An 18,669-nucleotide genomic window follows, 5' to 3' on the forward strand; every position below is an offset into this window, starting at 1 on the left:
AGAGTGTTGAGGAGGAGGAGTGGGATCTCCGTTATAGTCATTGTTACAATAGAGTGTTGAGGAGGAGGAGTGGGATCTCCGGTATAGTCATTGTTACAATAGAGTGCTGAGGAGGAGGAGTGGGATCTCCGGTATAGTCATTGTTACAATAGAGTGTTGAGGAGGAGGAGTGGGATTTCCGTTATAGTCATTGTTACAATAGAGTGCTGAGGAGGAGGAGTGGGATCTCCGTTATAGTCATTGTTACAATAGAGTGCTGAGGAGGAGGAGTGGGATCTCCGTTATAGTCATTGTTACAATAGAGTGTTGAGGAGGAGGAGTGGGATCTCCGTTATAGTCATTGTTACAATAGAGTGTTGAGGAGGAGGAGTGGGATCTCCGTTATAGTCATTGTTACAATAGAGTGTTGAGGAGGAGGAGTGGGATCTCCGTTATAGTCATTGTTACAATAGAGTGTTGAGGAGGAGGAGTGGGATCTCCGTTATAGTCATTGTTACAATAGAGTGTTGAGGAGGAGGAGTGGGATCTCCATTATAGTCATTGTTACAATAGAGTGTTGAGGAGGAGGAGTGGGATCTCCGTTATAGTCATTGGCGCGAGTTTTCTCATGTCAATTAGCTTGTGATATTCTTGGATTACTCATTATACTAATAAAGTCTGATGTAATCAACAAATACGATAGTCAGTTTAAAAAAGGTTAAGGGTACAAGACTGTGTACATATCTGTCTGTGTTGGCAAAATCACTACATATCCCATTGTCACAGTTCCAAGCCCAGTCAGAAAGAGAAGAGAATTACAGAGAATGACATGGTTATCAAAGCACCATCCCAGGGTAAGAATACACGAAACACAGCCCTTATGTGCTTCTAAAATCCCCTTACAGGAATAATAAAATGGTGGAAAAACAATTGTAGCCATTTCCCTGTTTGACCTCTAGGTTTTATGGGTATTATGACTCATACCGTGATACTCTATACAGTAGCCCAAAATAAGTTGAAGGTAAAACAGTCATTGTAAAGCTTATAGGGGCATCTAGTGCCTCTTAGGGAAATTACAACTCATCTACACCCACACGCATTACATTCTGTAGGATGTGACCATACATATTACTATGTACCTCAATATCATTTCATGCACACAGTAACGCATGTTGGCTATTATGTATTACACACGGACATCATTCACATTATTTCAGTAACAAAACAGTAAAATTGTCACAATACACATTTCTGTAAATGACATAATAAACATATTGGACGGTTTGAGATGCCCATATCTTTGTATCCTATTTTACCAGAGCTACATTCACGTTTCAATTTTGAAGTAAGACATTTGGTCTAAACCTTTTTGGAAATTAGGCTAAAGTGCAAAATCACATAAATATGGCCTTATAGTAGACTGTATTCACCCATTAAAAAAATATGCTTTCTGATCATTCAGAATTTAGATATTCTATCTAAAACATCACCCTTAGAAACATTCGAGGCAACCGTGCGACTGTAGTTGAGCTGGAGGAAGGGTGTGTGAGAGCGGAGGGGCTGAGGGCGGTGTGTATGACAATACCCCACCGCATCGGTGGCACATTTCAAGGCGCGCATCATCTCGAGGTCCAACCTCTTCCAAACGCAGTAATGATTGGGAAACTGACCACCGACAATTTCCCTTTATATCAGAACCTTTAAATGGACTGATGGCAGCCTTGGCAGGATGATATAAAAAAAACGGTTACCACGCAAGGTGACCCTTTAACTGACGGCATATATGGATTGGACCTCATCGCCAGGACAGACCTGGGGCGCGTCTGAAAGGTAAAAGACATTGTTCTAGAATGCGGGCTTGAATGATTGAATAGTGGAATGATTGAATAGTCTAATATGGCTGGGTTTTGGAATAAAGGTTTAATTTTCGAGGTGGTGGTTTCACAATTGCAGTGATTATTGAGGGTGAAATCGAATTGGAATTGTGTTCTACACAATAATTGATGCGTCCGCTTTACATATAATTAAGGCCTTGCACTTAACACATACTCAGCCTAATTATTAGGTGTTGACAGCTGATTTGCGCCATGTCCTCAAAATTCACAAACCGAAAATTTCTGGCCTATATATTGGCATCCTTATAAGATGCACATATCTATTGATATTGTCTTTTGTATAAATAAGAACACCATGTCATAAACTCCGGCGTCCTCTAACTATAGCCTATGTCAATTAGTTCATTAATTACATCTTATGGTTTATTTGGTTAGCTAAAGAGGATTGGGCGGTTTCCATACATTTACTTATCAATACATGGTTTGCTGTTGTACAGATGGCTATACCAATAGGGCGGTTAGAACGGCCTGCTAGTCACGTGACAACCCGATGTGCGCAATGTGTCACATTTGCATACTACAGCATCCTTTTTATAGTTTCTGCCCATTTGGAACTGAGGTTCTTGATGATTGGCAGCCCAATAAATTCACAAGACGAGAGAGACACAATCAGTGGCAACCGCTGAGCCAGTTAGGCCCGTATGTTATCTTCAAGGAGGTGTGGAAGAAACAGTGGCATGGCTCCTGTGATGTACCGTAGCTTAATTGTCCTGTTATTTAGAGCACATGCACACTGCCCTGAACATCACAGTTGTTCCTCATTTGGCGAGTCATGGGAGAATCAAAGTGGGCGGTTTGATTATTTAAAATTAATTTAGAATTTGTAACCCCTATGCTAACAGTAATTTGGGTCTGAGCAGGGCCGGCACCAAGCATAAGCACACATGTAGTCACTTAGGGCCCCCCTCCTAATAGTAGAATATACAATTTCGAAATTTTATTTATTTATTTATTTATTTTTATTTTACCTTTATTTAACCAGGTAGGCAAGTTGAGAACAAGTTCTCATTTACAATTGCGACCTGGCCAAGATAAAGCAAAGCAGTTCGACAGATAAAACGACACAGAGTTACACATGGAGTAAAAACAAACATACAGTCAATAATGCAGTATAAACAAGTCTATATACAATGTGAGCAAATGAGGTGAGAAGGGAGGTAAAGGCAAAAAAGGCCATGATGGCAAAGTAAATACAATATAGCAAGTAAAATACTGGAATGGTAGTTTTGCAATGGAAGAATGTGCAAAGTAGAAATAAAAAATAATGGGGTGCAAAGGAGCAAAATAAATAAATAAATAAAAATTAAATACAGTTGGGAAAGAGGTCGTTGTTTGGGCTAAATTATAGGTGGGCTATGTACAGGTGCAGTAATTTGTGAGCTGCTCTGACAGTTGGTGCTTAAAGCTAGTGAGGGAGATAAGTGTTTCCAGTTTCAGAGATTTTTGTAGTTCGTTCCAGTCATTGGCAGCAGAGAACTGGAAGGAGAGGCGGCCAAAGAAAGAATTGGTTTTGGGGGTGACTAGAGAGATATACCTGCTTTTGGTTGTGCATGGGAGTTTTTTCTCTTGTTATGTCAATCACTGATTAGCCATGTCAACTAAACATTTTTAGATTGGTAAATTAGTTTAGCCAGCTAGCTAAACTTGTATTAATCTTAGTTTAGCCAGCTATCTAAACTTGTATTAATCTTAGTTTAGCCAGCTATCTAAACTTGTATTAATCATGGACAAATACCGACCGGGCACGAATGGCATGTGTGCAGGGACCATGACCTCCAGGGGGCCCCCGTTGATTTAGGTAGTCACTCTCACTCAGATATCATTAACATGGCATAAGTCTTGGCAAAATTGGTAATTGCAGGAAATTAGCTTTAAAACTGCAATATGCTCTCTACTCCCCATGACATAATGTGTAGAATTGCAGAAAATTTGCTTTAAAACTGCAATTTGTTCACTTCTCCCTATGGCATAATGTGTAGAATTGCAGAAAGTTTGCTTTAAAACTGCAATATGTTCTCTACTCCCCATGGCATAATGTGTAGAATTGCAGAAAGTTTGCTTTAAAACTGCAATATGTTCTCTCCACCCCATGGCATAATGTGTAGAATTGCAGAAAGTTTGCTTTAAAACTGCAATATGTTCTCTACTCCCCATGGCAAAATGTGTAGAATTGCATAAAGTTTGCTGTAAAACTGCAATATGTTCTCTACTCCCCATGGCATAATGTGTAGAATTGCAGAAAGTTTGCTTTAAAACTGCAATATGTTGTCTCCACCCCATGGCATAATGTGTAGAATTGCAGAAAGTTTGCTGTAAAACTGCAATATGTTCTCTACTCCCCATGGCATAATGTGTAGAATTGCAGAAAGTGTGCTGTAAAACTGCAATATGTTCTCTACTCCCCATGGCATAATGTGTAGAATTGCAGAAAGTTTGCTGTAAAACTGCAATATGTTCTCTACTCCCCATGGCAAAATGTGTAGAATTGCAGAAAGTTTGCTGTAAAACTGCAATATGTTCTCTACTCCCCATGGCATAATGTGTAGAATTGCAGAAAGTTTGCTGTAAAACTGCAATATGTTCTCTACTCCCCATGGCATAATGTGTAGAATTGCAGAAAGTTTGCTGTAAAACTGCAATATGTTCTCTACTCCCCATGGCAAAACGTGTAGAATTGCAGGAAATTCACTTTAAAACAAAAACATTTCCCTCCACCGTCAACTAAAATAATTTACCCTCAAGGTGTGAGGGCCCCCAAACAAACTTGCTTAGGGCCCCTGAAATGCTAGGACTGTTCCTGGGTCTGAAAAGGGCCACACTGTTTTGTTTATGTCCCACCAGTAGGGCCAGTGGACTACCATCTCACCAGTCTGCAATCAGCAGCTCAGCTGTCCAAACACAACAAGGTTATTTTCTGAACCAGCAACTGATGGAGGCCTATGTAATCGTAGAACTGTGGCATGTGTGGAAGTTATTTCTACTTTAGTCAACTTGATATTGTACTGCCTGTTAGGTAAGTCAACAATGCAATGTTACGGTATTATTTGCAGAAATACTAGTCTACTGCTACAAAGCTGGTTTTGTAGACTCACCCTCCTCCGTGAGGGAGAGTCCCTCTTGGCTTTAGGTAATACGGAAGGCTATCCCTCATTTAGAAGTTAGCAGCTTTATCAGAAACCCAGTGGGGGTTCTGTGTGTGTGTGTGTGTGTGTCTTTTGTCTTTAATTAGTTCAGACTCTTATCTTTATTGAGGTTTACAGACACAGATATCACCCCCCACTGGGTTTGTGTGTGTGTGTGTGTGTGTGTGTGTGTGTGTGTGTGTGTGTGTGTGTGTGTGTGTGTGTGTGTGTGTGTGTGTGTGTGCGTGCGTGCGCGCGCGTGTGTGTAGGGGTGGTCTGGCCACCTGGCATTTTGGGCAAATGGCAGATGGGCTGGTCCATTTTTAGCACAGTGGGTCTGTCAAACTTTTTTTTTGTGCATTGTTATAGTTTTCTGCTCCCGTGTAGCACAGCGTTCTGAGGCACTGCATCTCGGTGCTAGAGGTGTCACTACAGACCCTGGTTCGATTCCAGGCTGTATCACAACTGGCTGTGATTGGGATTCCCATAGGGAGGCGCACAATTGGCCCAGCGTCGTCTGGGTTTGGCCGGGGTAGGCAGTCATTGTAAATAAGAACGTGTTCTTAACTGACTTGCCTGGTTAAATAAAGGTTAAATAAAGGGGGGTGTAACACTGAAAAGCAGCAGCTGTGTGATGTTAGTTTGGGGGGAGTAGCTGGATGTAGCAGAGAGTTGTGAAATCTCATGATTGGGTTCAACTCTAACCCCATGTGGCTGCCGCCCTGACCTCTATCTTCCTTTACCCTTCCTCACCCTGAATATCTCCCCCTCTCCCATAGAGGTGTTAATGGGGTACTGCTAAAATAAACAGGGACCTTTTGTGCCTGTGGCTATTCCTATGTTTCATTTGAGAATGTATCAGGTACAGTGTGATGCCCAAAATGGTCCCGCTATATCTGTAAGGCAATATTGACCACAGAGAGACTCAAATATCTTTCTGTGTGTGTGTGTGTGTGTGTGTGTGTGTGTGTGTGTGTGTACATACTTACCGTGTCCCTCTTTGGGTTTTAGGGACAGTGCTGTGAAAGAGGAGTCCTCAGCCAGGAGCACAGGTCACATGACAGGTAAGGCCATTTTATTTGGACTTCCTAATAGTCCAAAAGCTTTGACATCCTGATTGTCCAAAAGCTTTGACTTCCTGATTGTCCAAAAGCTTTGACTTCCTGATTGTCCAAAAGCTTTGACTCCCTAATAGTCCAAAAGCTTTGACTCCCTAATAGTCCAAAAGCTTTGACTTCCTGATTGTCCAAAAGCTTTGACTCCCTAATAGTCCAAAAGCTTTGACTTCCTGATTGTCCAAAAGCTTTGACTTCCTGATTGTCCAAAAGCTTTGACTCCATTGCAGGGTAAAGTAGTGAGTAAGTGATGCACACTTCATACAACAAAACAAAGCAAATGGAGCTTTACATCTGAGGGTTTGTAACTTCCTCACTCGCACCACCGTCACCAAATTGCTCACCGGCTACTTCATGGAATATAAAATGGCAGGGCAGTGTTGGGAGGAAACATAATATGACATTTCAAATGTCTTTATTCTTTTGGAACTTCTGTTAGTGTAATGTTTCACTTTGTTTATTATCTACTTCACTTGCTTTGACAATGTTAACATATGTTTCCCATGCCAATAAAGCCCTTGAATTGAATTGAATTGACATACTGAGACGGTTCAGAATTCATTCAGGGCCATCACACTGCACTGTAATAAGACTTTATGTCACTATGTAATTATTAACGTAAAAAGTTTACAAGATTCGTATGTTCTCTCCCTTCAGATGTATGTAGTGATGAAACTGAAAACTCACCTTCTCTCCAACCTCACACTCTGAGAGAGTTTGAACAGGTGAGCTCTCCTCTCTAATTTAATGATCCAATCTTTGTAGCCTCATTATATTAACTCATTGTCGCCATCGTGTGGGTTCATAATGTACTGTAATGAAGCAGACTGAAGACCAGTCTGTGAGGGATGATAAAGCCTGCATCTTACAGTAAATGATTCAGTCTGGATGTTACAGTAAATGATTCAGTCTGGATGTTACAGTAAATGATTCAGTCTGGATGTTACAGTAAATGATTCAGTCTGGATGTTACAGTAAATTATTCAGTCTGGATGTTACAGTAAATTATTCAGCCTGGATGTTACAGTAAATTATTCTGCCTGGATGTTACAGTAAATTATTCAGTCTGGATGTTACAGTAAATTATTCAGTCTGGATGTTACAGTAAATGATTCAGCCTGGATGTTAGTCTAATTTAATGATCCAATCTTTGTAGCCTCATTATATTAACTCATTGTCGCCATCGTGTGGGTTCATAATGTACTGTAATGAAGCAGACTGACGACCAGTCTGTGAGGGATGATAAAGCCTGCATCTTACAGTAAATGATTCAGTCTGGATGTTACAGTAAATGATTCAGTCTGGATGTTACAGTAAATGATTCAGTCTGGATGTTACAGTAAATGATTCAGTCTGGATGTTACAGTAAATTATTCAGTCTGGATGTTACAGTAAATGATTCAGCCTGGATGTTACAGTAAATTATTCTGCCTGGATGTTACAGTAAATTATTCAGTCTGGATGTTACAGTAAATGATTCAGCCTGGATGTTAGTCTAATTTAATGATCCAATCTTTGTAGCCTCATTATATTAACTCATTGTCGCCATCGTGTGGGTTCATAATGTACTGTAATGAAGCAGACTGACGACCAGTCTGTGAGGGATGATAAAGCCTGCATCTTACAGTAAATGATTCAGTCTGGATGTTACAGTAAATGATTCAGTCTGGATGTTACAGTAAATGATTCAGTCTGGATGTTACAGTAAATGATTCAGTCTGGATGTTACAGTAAATGATTCAGCCTGGATGTTACAGTAAATGATTCAGCCTGGATGTTACAGTAAATTATTCATTCTGGATGTTAAAGTAAATTATTCAGCCTGGATGTTACAGTAAATGATTCAGTCTGGATGTTACAGTAAATTATTCAGTCTGGATGTTACAGTAAATTATTCAGCCTGGATGTTACAGTAAATTATTCTGCCTGGATGTTACAGTAAATTATTCAGTCTGGATGTTACAGTAAATTATTCAGTCTGGATGTTACAGTAAATGATTCAGCCTGGATGTTACAGTAAGTTATTCAGTCTGGATGTTACAGTAAATGATTCCGTCTGGATGTTACAGTAAATGATTCAGTCTGGATGTTACAGAAAATTATTCAGCATGGATCTTACAGTAAATGATTCAGTCTGGATGTTACAGTAAATGATTCAGTCTGGATGTTACAGTAAATGATTCAGTCTGGATGTTACAGTAAATTATTCAGTCTGGATGTTACAGTAAATTATTCAGCCTGGATGTTACAGTAAATCATTAAGTCTGGATGTTACAGTAAATCATTCAGTCTGGATGTTACAGTACATTATTCAGTCTGGATGTTACAGTAAATTATTCAGCCTGGATGTTACAGTAAATGATTCAGTCTGGATGTTACAGTAAATAATTCAGTCTGGATGTTACAGTAAATGATTCAGTCTGGATGTTACAGTAAATGATTCAGTCTGGATGTTACAGTAAATTATTCAGCCTGGATTTTACAGTAAATGATTCAGTCTGGATGTTACAGTAAATGATTCAGTCTGGATGTTACAGTAAATGATTCAGTCTGGATGTTACAGTAAATGATTCAGTCTGGATGTTACAGTAAATTATTCAGCCTGAATATTATAGTAAAGGATTCAGTCTGGATGTTACAGCAAATGATACAGCTTGGACATTATTTGAAATGATTCAGTCTGGATGTTAAAGTAAAGGATTCAGCCTGGACGTTACAGTAAATAATGATTCAGTCTGCTAAAATAACATTCTATACAACAGAAATCTGGATCAAACCTGTAAACCTCCAAATCAACTCTGGACCTGGAAGACAGTTTCACTGCTTGTTTTCATTGTTCCCCTCTAATCCGGGACTGATTTAGACCTGAGACACCAGGTGGGTGTAATTAATTATCAGGTAGAACAGATCTCGTAGGGAAAGGGTTGAATTCCCATGACCTATAACTAAGAAGACCCTGTGCACTTCCTAACCATGTGACCAGAGAAAACTCTGAGCCCTAGTGACCAGGAACAACTCTGAACCCTAGTGACCAGGAACAACTCTGAACCCTAGTGACCAGGAACAACTCTGAACCCTAGTGACCAGGAACAACTCTGAATCCTAATGATCAGGTTGGCCATTCAGATCATGTGGATGTGGCATGTGGAATATTGGAAAGTCTTTGTTTAGCAGATTCCTGTCTAAAGCACCTGCTCCAGGGAAACAGTCTTATAATCTCTCTCAAAGTCACAAAGTGGATGATTTCTGGGCCCTGAATTCATGCCAAACACAAACACACATATACATATATACTGTATATTTCAAAAATAAACCTTTTTGTTTGACTCCACACCATGTGATATGAACACCTGTTTTTCTACAACACATACTTCTTTCTTTCTTTCCATTCTCCATCTCTTTAGCGTCGCCTCCTATTCCAAACCCCACCACTCTGTCACTCACTTCATTCACACATCAATCCTCCTCTCCTCCTCTCTTCCTCCCCAACTCTCTCATTCTCTAATCATTCTCAGCACCCTCAAAAACACTTTATAAACATTCCATGGTTCAAACACATTCCAGATCAGAATAGCTTACTACTTACTACTGTCAGAGGACGTGTGAGAGGAAGTGATTGTGTGTGAGGGTGAGGGCATGCCCTGGTGGCTGTTGTGCCACCCGCCACGTGTGTTGTTGTTTTTAAACGGGCAGCCGTGATGATGTCATCCTGGTGCTACGTGGCTGTTAAATAAGCTTGGTGCCTGGCCCGTGTCTCTGTGGTGAATTATTTAGGAAGTGTTTTGTAACTCTAGATATTAATGGACACAGTCACTGAATCTGCGGAGGGACGAGGTCCACTAATGATGATGTCATAGCTGCCCAGTCAGTTTATCTGGGAGTCAGTCTGTAGCAAAACATCCAGCTAGTCAGTCTGTATAGGCATACCCCCAAAATACGTGCAATTTCATTGACACCCCCACCACCACATAAATTCAATTGCATTATATTGAGATGATGTTAGTATGTGACAAGGTTCGTAATGTTATTACAGATGTATGTCCACAGAACAGATGTACTGTGCATTCGGAAAATATTCAGATCCCTTCACTTTTTCCACCTTTTGTTACTACATTTTTTCTCTACTCAATCTACACACAATACCCCATAATGACAAAGCGAAAACAGGCTTTCAGAACTTATTACAAATATATTTAAAAAAAAAACATGGACATAAGTTTTCAGACCCTTTTCTATAAGACTCAGGTGCATTCTGCTTCCCTAGGTTATCCTTGAGATGTTTCTACAACTCGATTGGAGTCCACCTGTGTTAAATTCAATTGATTGGACATGATGTGGAAAGGCACACACCTGTCTATATAAGGTTCCACTGTTGACAGTGCATGTCAGAGCAAAAACCAAGCCATGAGATCGATGGAATTGTCCGTAGAACTCCAAGACAGGATTGTGTAGAGGCACAGATCTGGGGAAGTGGAACAAAACATTACTGCTGAATTGAAGGTCCCAAGAACACAGTGGCCTCCATCATTCTCAAATGGAAGAAGTTTGGAACCACCAAGACTCTTCCTAGAGCTGGCAGCACGGCCAAACTGAGCAATCGGGGGAAAGGGCCTTAGTCAGTGAGTTGAGCAAGAACCCGATGGTCACTTTGTCAGAGACACTCTGACAGAGTTCCTCTCTGGAGATGGGAGAACTTTCCAGAAGGTAGACTAGCCAGACGGAAGCCACTCCTCAGTAAATGGCACATGATACCCATCTTGGAGTTTGCCAAAAGGCACTTAAAGAACTCTCAGACCATGAGAAACAAGATTATCTAGTCCGATGAAACCAAGATTGAACTCTTTGGCCTGAGAGCCAAGCGTCATGTCTGGAGGAAACCTGGCACCATCCCTACAGTGAAGCATGGTGGTGGCAGCATCATGCTGTGGGAATGTTTTTCAGCGGCAGGGACTGGGAGACTAGTCAGGATCGAGGGAAAGATAAACGGAGCAAAGTACAGAGAGATCCTTGATGAAAACTTTCTCCAGAGTGCTCCGGACCTTAGACTGATGTGAAGGTTCACCTTCCAACAGGACAACAACCCTAAGCACACAGCCAAGACAACGCAGGAGTGGCTTCGGGACAAGTCTTTGAATGTCCTTGAGTGGCCCAGCCAGACCCCGGACTTGAACCCGATCGAACATCTCTGGAGATACCTGAAAATAGCTGTGCAGCGATATTTCAGTCTTACATTTTTTTATACATTTGCAAAAATGTATAAAAACCTGTTTTTGCTTTCTCATTATGGGGTATTGTGTGTAGATTGATGAGGGGAAAAAACAATTGAATCCATTTAGATAGAGAAAATCATGATGAAAGTGGAGATATTTTTAGACCTGTACAGTACATGCCTTCTGTAAGACCCTATGATATGTGAACCATACAAGATACAGGCAACATGTATGCCTAGACTCTGACATTTTAAAATATTTTCACAGTAATTTATTCCACATAAAAAAAGTACCCTTTTGGTTTGTGACACAAATGTAAAAAGCATGTCAAACATCCTTCCTACAATGAAGTTTCTATGTGAGAATTGCCAGAACAATCTTAGATACCAGAATAGTCTTTAAAGTATGTACGCTTTTCTGTGCTAAGCTACATATAATAATTTATTGTGTAGAGGACATCACCATATTACTGCCACCTATCTGGTGTCTTCAGGCGGGGTTTTATCAAACACAGGATAGGTGTGGGTTTTCGTTCGTCCCTTGTACTTGATCGATGAATTAAGGTCACTAATTAGTCAGGAACTCCCCACTCCTGGTTGTCTAGGGCTTAATTGAAGGGAAAAACCAAGAACCTGCAGACACTAGGCCCTCCATTGAATGAGTTTGACGCCCTTGTTTTACAGGGTCAGCCGTAGTAGTACGGCACCCCTGGAGCAAATTAGGATTAAGTGTCTTGCTCAAGGACACATCAAGAGATTTTTCACCTTGGGTATTCGAACCAGCAGCCTTTCAGTTACTGGCTTAACACTCTAACCACTAGGCTACCTGCCGCGGTTAACCACTTAGGGGTGGTTTTCAGGGCATACACAGTACATCCCTATAACATACCTGTTCTCTCCCCTCTCCACCCCCATTCTCTGCCTCCGAGGGACAGTCACTGTGAGATTGGCTCCCTATAAATAGCCTCACTGGCACAGAGCCATGCCTCCTATTACAGTCTCTGTCTCTACCTCTCAGATGATTCATTATGCCCATTCGTCGAATTGAAATCTGTGGGTAACACAGACCATTGCGTATCATACTGTCTGTTGATCTCAATTGCAGATCTGAGCAAAAGGCACATTTGAATAGATTTTAATTTAGGATGCAGCCCTTATATACAAAGTACCTGTGACAGACAGACTGAGGAATAGACAGAGTACTGTATTATGTTTATGTTGGCTGACACATTACAGAATAAGCACCTACTGTCTGTTGTCAGAGTTCAGAGTTTCAGCTGGTCGTTCAGGTGTGCTTTTAACACAGAGTAAGGAGATGGGACAGAGAGAGGATATGTACGACCATTCAGACCTTCCCGACCCTAGCACCTCTTTCTATTTACCTCTTACAATTCAATTCAAGGGCTTTATTGTCATGGGAAACATATGTTAACATTGCCAAAGCAAGTGAAGTAGACAATAAAGAAAAGTGAAATAAACAATAAAAAGTAAACATTGTACTCACAGAAGTTGCAAAAGAATAAAAACGTTTCAAATGTCATATTATGGGGGGGGGGGGGGGGGTCGGTGGCAGCTTAATGGGTTTGTGGTAATGGCTGGAGCGGAAGCTGTGGAATGGTATCAAATACATCAAAAACACGGTTTCCATTCCGTTCACTCCATTCCAGCCATTATTATTAGTCGTCCTCCCCTCAGCAGCCTCCACTGGATCTTCTTACATGTCAAGTGCGTGCTTACCCATGGAGCTTCTCCCCCCCCCCCCCCCCCCCCCCCCTCCATGCTGCCTGAGATTCCAGGCATGTCTGTTTCAGTAAAATAAGCTCCTGTGTTCGGCCTCCTTGGCTCCAGAACACACCATGGAGCCAGCATGGCCACAGCTCTGACCACCCGGGCTGCACCGCTAAACGGCCCAACACACTCCTCCTGTGTGTGTGGGTGTTTTAGTGTTAGTGTGTGTGTGTGTAGATTCTCCATGGCTTCCTAGAGCTTAGGAAGTCACTTTTATTGTTTTCATCTTTTACTTGTTTTTGCGTTGTGACACCGAGGACCGATATATTATGTCCACCGGGAAGAGGACATAACATGTCTAAAGGTTACCGGATTTTCTGATCTATATCATGGACATGTCAAACGGCTACCGTATTTTTTAACGGTTACCGTATTTTCCCAATAACACGGCCATGTCAAATGGTTACCGTATTCTCTGACTTATAAGGGACATGTCTGCGGGTTGCCGTTGGTTTTAAAGTGACATGTCTAACGGTTACCGTACTCTGTCGCAGCATCTCAATGACCTGAAGAAGGAGAACTTCAGCCTCAAGCTCCGCATCTACTTCCTGGAGGAGAGGATCCTGCAGAAGTACGAGGACACCAGTGATCATGTCTACCGCACGGTGAGTGTGTGTGTGTGTGTGTGTGTGTGTGTGTGTGTGTGTGTGTGTGTGTGTGTGTGTGTGTGTGTGTGTGTGTGTGTGTGTGTGTGTGTGTGTGTGTGTGTGTGTGTGTGTGTGTGTGTGTGTGTGTGTGTTTGTGTGTGTGTGTGTGTCTGCATGCATGTCAAATGTTGGGAAAGGAGAGGTGGATGAAGTGATGGAAGATGAAGGGTTTTGTCCATTATGTTAAAAGCAGCGGTAGGGTCAATCCTTTCTGTGTTCCAGTCAGTTCAGGCATTGAACAGAGCCGTAGATGTTCAACTCACTAAGCACATGCCATGCAGTCAGGTTAGTCTGTTGTCATCTATGTTAACTACCAGGTTACAGAGGGTACTTTCTAGTAGTAATAGTTGTGTTATTGTATAAGAATCAATTCAACTGACTGAGGAATTGAAATGGAATTGAGCCCAACTCTAGGTGAAGGGAGGATGAGATGAGCTGATACAATGTTCTATGTGTGTCCCTCTGAGGAGATGGTACACATTATTTCTCTATGCTGTCATTGTCCTACAGTGGTCCCTGCTACAGGTTCATGGCTAGAAGGGATCCAGCTTTTGTCAAATTAACATCAGATTTGACTTTTCATAGCAGGTTAGGAGAACTTATGCAGCAGGTTAGGATAATTAACGTAGCAGGTTAGGAGTATTGGGTTAAGGTTTGGAAAAGGGTCAGGGTTAGCTAAAATGCACAAAAAAAGGACATTCATTTGACAAAAGCTTTATCTTCTAGCTATGATCCTGCTACAGGGAGCCATATAATGGGCATTTTAGACACTATCTACTCTGCTGGGGTTCCTCTGGTGTGGTTCCTCTGCTGGGGTTCCTCTGGTGTGGTTGTGTGTTCTGTCTGGTGTCTATGGGTAGAATGTAGCGCTCGTTTGACAACTTAAATGTACAAAGAGAGATATCATTAATAAAATGCATGTCAATCTCTCCTGGCTGAAAGTAGAGAAGAGATTTACTTTATCACTACTTGTATTTGTGAGAAGAATTGACATGTTGAATGCACCGAATGTCTGTTTAAACTACTAGCACACAGCTCAGACACCCATGCATACCCCACAAGACATGCCACCAGAGGTCTCTTCACAGTCCCCAAGTCCAGAACAGATTATGGGAGGCGCACAGTACTACATAGAGCCATGACTACATAGAACTCTATTCCACAGTACTACATAGAGCCATGACTACATAGAACTCTATTCCACATCAGGTAACTGAAGCAGCAGTAGAATTAGATTTAAAAAACAGATAAAAATACACCTTATGGAACAGTGGGACTGTGAAGAGACATAGGCACAGGCACACGCACATTATATTAGGCCATATGGCATTAGTGCATAAGCCTAAACTTTAGGGTGTAACTGTATGAGCGCACAATAGCCTGCCTACACGCTACTCACCACATGCTTTTGGGAACGGATAGGAAAAGTTAACGTAAATCCACGGAGGCAAAAACGACATTGTTGAAGTTCAATTCAATAAAAGAAAAGCTGCGAAATGGAGGGTTGAAAATAAAGAGAAGGGAGGGCCAGAAAAGTAATGTTTGTAAAAGATTTGGTGAAGTGGTAAAAGAGGATGATAGCAGTGTGATGATTGTGAGGCGCTACAAATTGGACAGTCACAAGATGGGACTTCAACTAGGCCTATGGTACAGTGGTTTGTCCTTTAAAAGTTGCAGCGTACTGCAGCACAGCTTGCATGGTGCCGCAGAATTCTATGGCACATTATTTAAGTGTGAACTACTAGTACCATTAATGCTAGTTAGTGCTAATTTGACCACCATAGGGCATCTCTGAGAAGCAAAATGAACGATTGTAATCTGAATAAAGGCCAAAATAATATTTGTAAAGGCCAAAACATTTATTTATGTTTTTAGAGGGAGAGAAACGCTGGGCCAATTGTGTACCACCCTATGAGACTCCCAATCACAGTCAGATGTGATACATAATCATACTTTTTGTGGTATTATTTGTTTTGTCTTTTCTGGTGGATTAAACTGAAATCGCAACCAATCACGGCCAGTTGTGATACAGCCAACCTAACTTAGATATACATTTGATGATAGAACTCTCCCCCTACCCTCCTTCCAGGCAAGTCTATTGTCCAGCTACCTGCTAATAGCCATAATGGCGCTGTACAACGTGACCGTGTGTGTTTGAAAGAGTATTTTCTAGTAAGCAAACATTTGTTTACCTTCATTAGACAACTTTGTTCCGATATTTCTGCAATTCAGTGATATTTAATCCCATAGTAATTCGATATGGATCCATAACTAAATAAACATTTGAAAGAGTATTATTATAATTATTTTATTAACGAAAAAATATGAAAATTATTAGTTACATTGTTTTAGTTTGAACGTGCAGACTGGCACTAAGAACAGAGGAAACGTTTCCCTAGTCAACGCCAATTTTAGTGCAATGCCCCTTAAAGTGTTGCTATGTGCTACTCACTGTGGCGGGGTGGGGTTTCACCACCCTCCCCCATGGGCTAGGTCTGTCTTAAGTGCGCGGCTCTGCGGCCCATCCTGTGCCCCCTGCCCTCGTGCCTTGAACCTCGTGCGCTTTCAGTGGATACAGCTGGAGAACTGCAAGGCAATCCCATTGCGCGCCACTCGGGAGCCATGACAATATATATTGTCTTGATGCTGGACGGGCGGGCAGGTGCGGGCAGTGATTGATTGAAAAGCATGCATTGAGTTTTACATGCATTTAAGAGCAGTTGGAGACCGTGGAAGGAGAGTTGTATGGCATTGAAGCTCGACTGGAGGTTAGTAAACACAGTGTCCAAAGAGGGGCCAGAAGTATACAGAATGGTGTCGTCTGCATAGAGGTGAATCAGAAAATCACCAGCAGCAAGAGCGACATCATTGATGTATACAGACAAGAGAGTCGTCCTGAGAATTGAACCCTGTGGCTCCCCCATAAAGACTGCCAGAGGTCCGGACAACAGGCCCCCCGTTTTGACACACTGAACTCTATCAGAGAAGTAGTTGGTGAACTAAGCGAGGCAATCATTTGAGAAACCAAGCATGTCGAGTTTGGCAATAAGAATGTGGTGATTGACAGAGTCGAAAGCCTTGGCCAGGTCGATGAATACTCCTGCACAGTAATGAATGGTATCGATGGTGGTTATGATGTCATTTAGGACCTTGAGCGTGGCTGAGGTGCACCCATGACCAGCTCGGAAACCAGATTGCATAGCGGCGAAGGTACGGTGGGATTCGAAATGGTCGGTAATCTGTTTGTTAACTTGGCTTTCGAAGACCTTAGAAAGACAGGGTAGCATAGATATAGGTCTGTAGCAGTTTGGGTCTAGAGTGTTAACCCCTTTGAAGAGGGGGAAGACTGCGGCAGCTGTCCAATCTTTGGGAATCTCAGACATTTACGAAAGAGAGGTTGAACAGGCTAGTAATAGTGGCTGCAACAATTTCGGCAGATTATTTTAGAAAGAGAGCGTCCAGATTGTCTAGTCCGGCTGATTTGTAGGGGTCCAGATTTTGCAGCGCTTTCAGAACATCAGCTATCTGAATTTGGGTGAAGGAGAAATGGTGGGGGCTTGGGTGGGTTGCTGTGGAGGGTGCAGGGCTGTTTACCGGGGTAGGGGTAGCCAGGTGGAAAGCATGGACAGCCGTATTGAAATGCTCAATTATAGTGGGTTTATCGGTGGTAACAATGTTTCCTAGCCTCAGAGCAGTGGGCAGCTGGGAGGAGGTGCTCTTATTCTCCATGGACTTTACAGTGTCCCAGAACTTTTTTGAGTTTGTACTACAGGATGCAAATTTCTGTTTGAAAAAGCTAGCCTTAGCTTTCCTAACTGCCTGTGTATATTTGTTCCTCACTTCCCTGAAAAGTTGCATATCACGGGGGCTATTCGATGCTAATGCAGAACGCCTCAGGATGTTTTTGTGCTGGTCAAGGGCAGACAAGTTTGGAGTGAACCAAGGACTAAATCTTTCCCTAGTTCTACATTTTTTGAACGGGGCATGCTTATTTAAGATGGTGAGGAAGGCACTTTTAAAGAATAACCAGGCATCCTCTACTGACGGGATGAGGTCAATGTCATTCCAGGATACCCCGGCTAGGTCGATTAGAAAGGCCTGCTCGCAGAAGTGTTTTAGGAAGCGTTTGACAGTGATGAGGGGTGATCGTTTGGTCGCAGACCCATTACGGGTGCATGCAATGAGGCAGTGATCGCTGAGATCTTGATTGAAAACAGCAAAGGTGTATTTGGAGGGTGAGTTAGTTAGGATGATATCTATGAGGGTGCCTGTGTTTACGGATTTGAGGTTGTACATGGTAGGTTCATTGATAATTTGTGTGAGATTGAGGGCATCAAGTTTAGATTGTCGGATGGCCGGGGTGTTAAGCATGTCCCAGTTTAGGTCACCTAATAGCACGAGCTCAGAAGATATATGGGGGGGAATCAATTCACATATGGTGTCGAGGGCACAGCTGGGGGCAGAGGGTGGTCTATAGCAAGCGGCAACAGTGAGAGACTTGTTTCTGGAAAGGTGCATTTTTAGAAGTAGAAGCTCGAATTGTTTGGGTACAGACCTGGATATTAAGACAGAACTCTGCAGGCTATCTTTGCAGTAGATTGCAACACCGCCCCCTTTGGCAGTTCTATCTTGGCGGAAAATGTTATAGTTGGGGATGGAGATTTCAGGGTTTTTGGTTGTTTTCCTACGCCAGGAATCCGACATGGTTAAGACATCCGGGTTGGCAGAGTGTGCTAAAGCAGTGAGTAAAACAAACTTAGGGAGTAGGCTTCTAATGTTAACATGCATGAAACCAAGGCTTTATGGTTACAGAAGTCAACAAATGAGAGCACCTGGGGAGTGGGAGATGAGCTAAGCACTGCAGGAGTCTCCCGCCTGTCCGGTGCTGCCGGAATCTCCCGTCCATTCGGGACC

At 42.1% G+C, this 18,669-nt stretch overlaps 1 protein-coding gene across 2 annotated transcripts in view; it reads left to right on the forward strand.

Moving 5' to 3' along the window:
- Positions 1–1,555: 1,555 nt before the first annotated feature.
- LOC109874772 (myomegalin) overlaps positions 1,556–18,669 on the forward strand; it is a 109,421-nt gene continuing 92,307 nt past the window's right edge. For both annotated transcript variants that reach the window (XM_031810365.1, XM_031810366.1), the window contains exons 1-4: positions 1,556–1,809; positions 6,008–6,060; positions 6,769–6,836; positions 13,603–13,713. In XM_031810365.1, the coding sequence (XP_031666225.1) occupies positions 1,763–1,809; positions 6,008–6,060; positions 6,769–6,836; positions 13,603–13,713 (279 nt within the window). In that variant the 5' untranslated portion in view covers positions 1,556–1,762. The remainder of the gene's footprint in view (positions 1,810–6,007; positions 6,061–6,768; positions 6,837–13,602; positions 13,714–18,669) is intronic.

The sequence above is a fragment of the Oncorhynchus kisutch genome, linkage group LG30 (assembly GCF_002021735.2).
Source record: "Oncorhynchus kisutch isolate 150728-3 linkage group LG30, Okis_V2, whole genome shotgun sequence".
Classification (NCBI taxonomy): domain Eukaryota; kingdom Metazoa; phylum Chordata; class Actinopteri; order Salmoniformes; family Salmonidae; genus Oncorhynchus; species Oncorhynchus kisutch.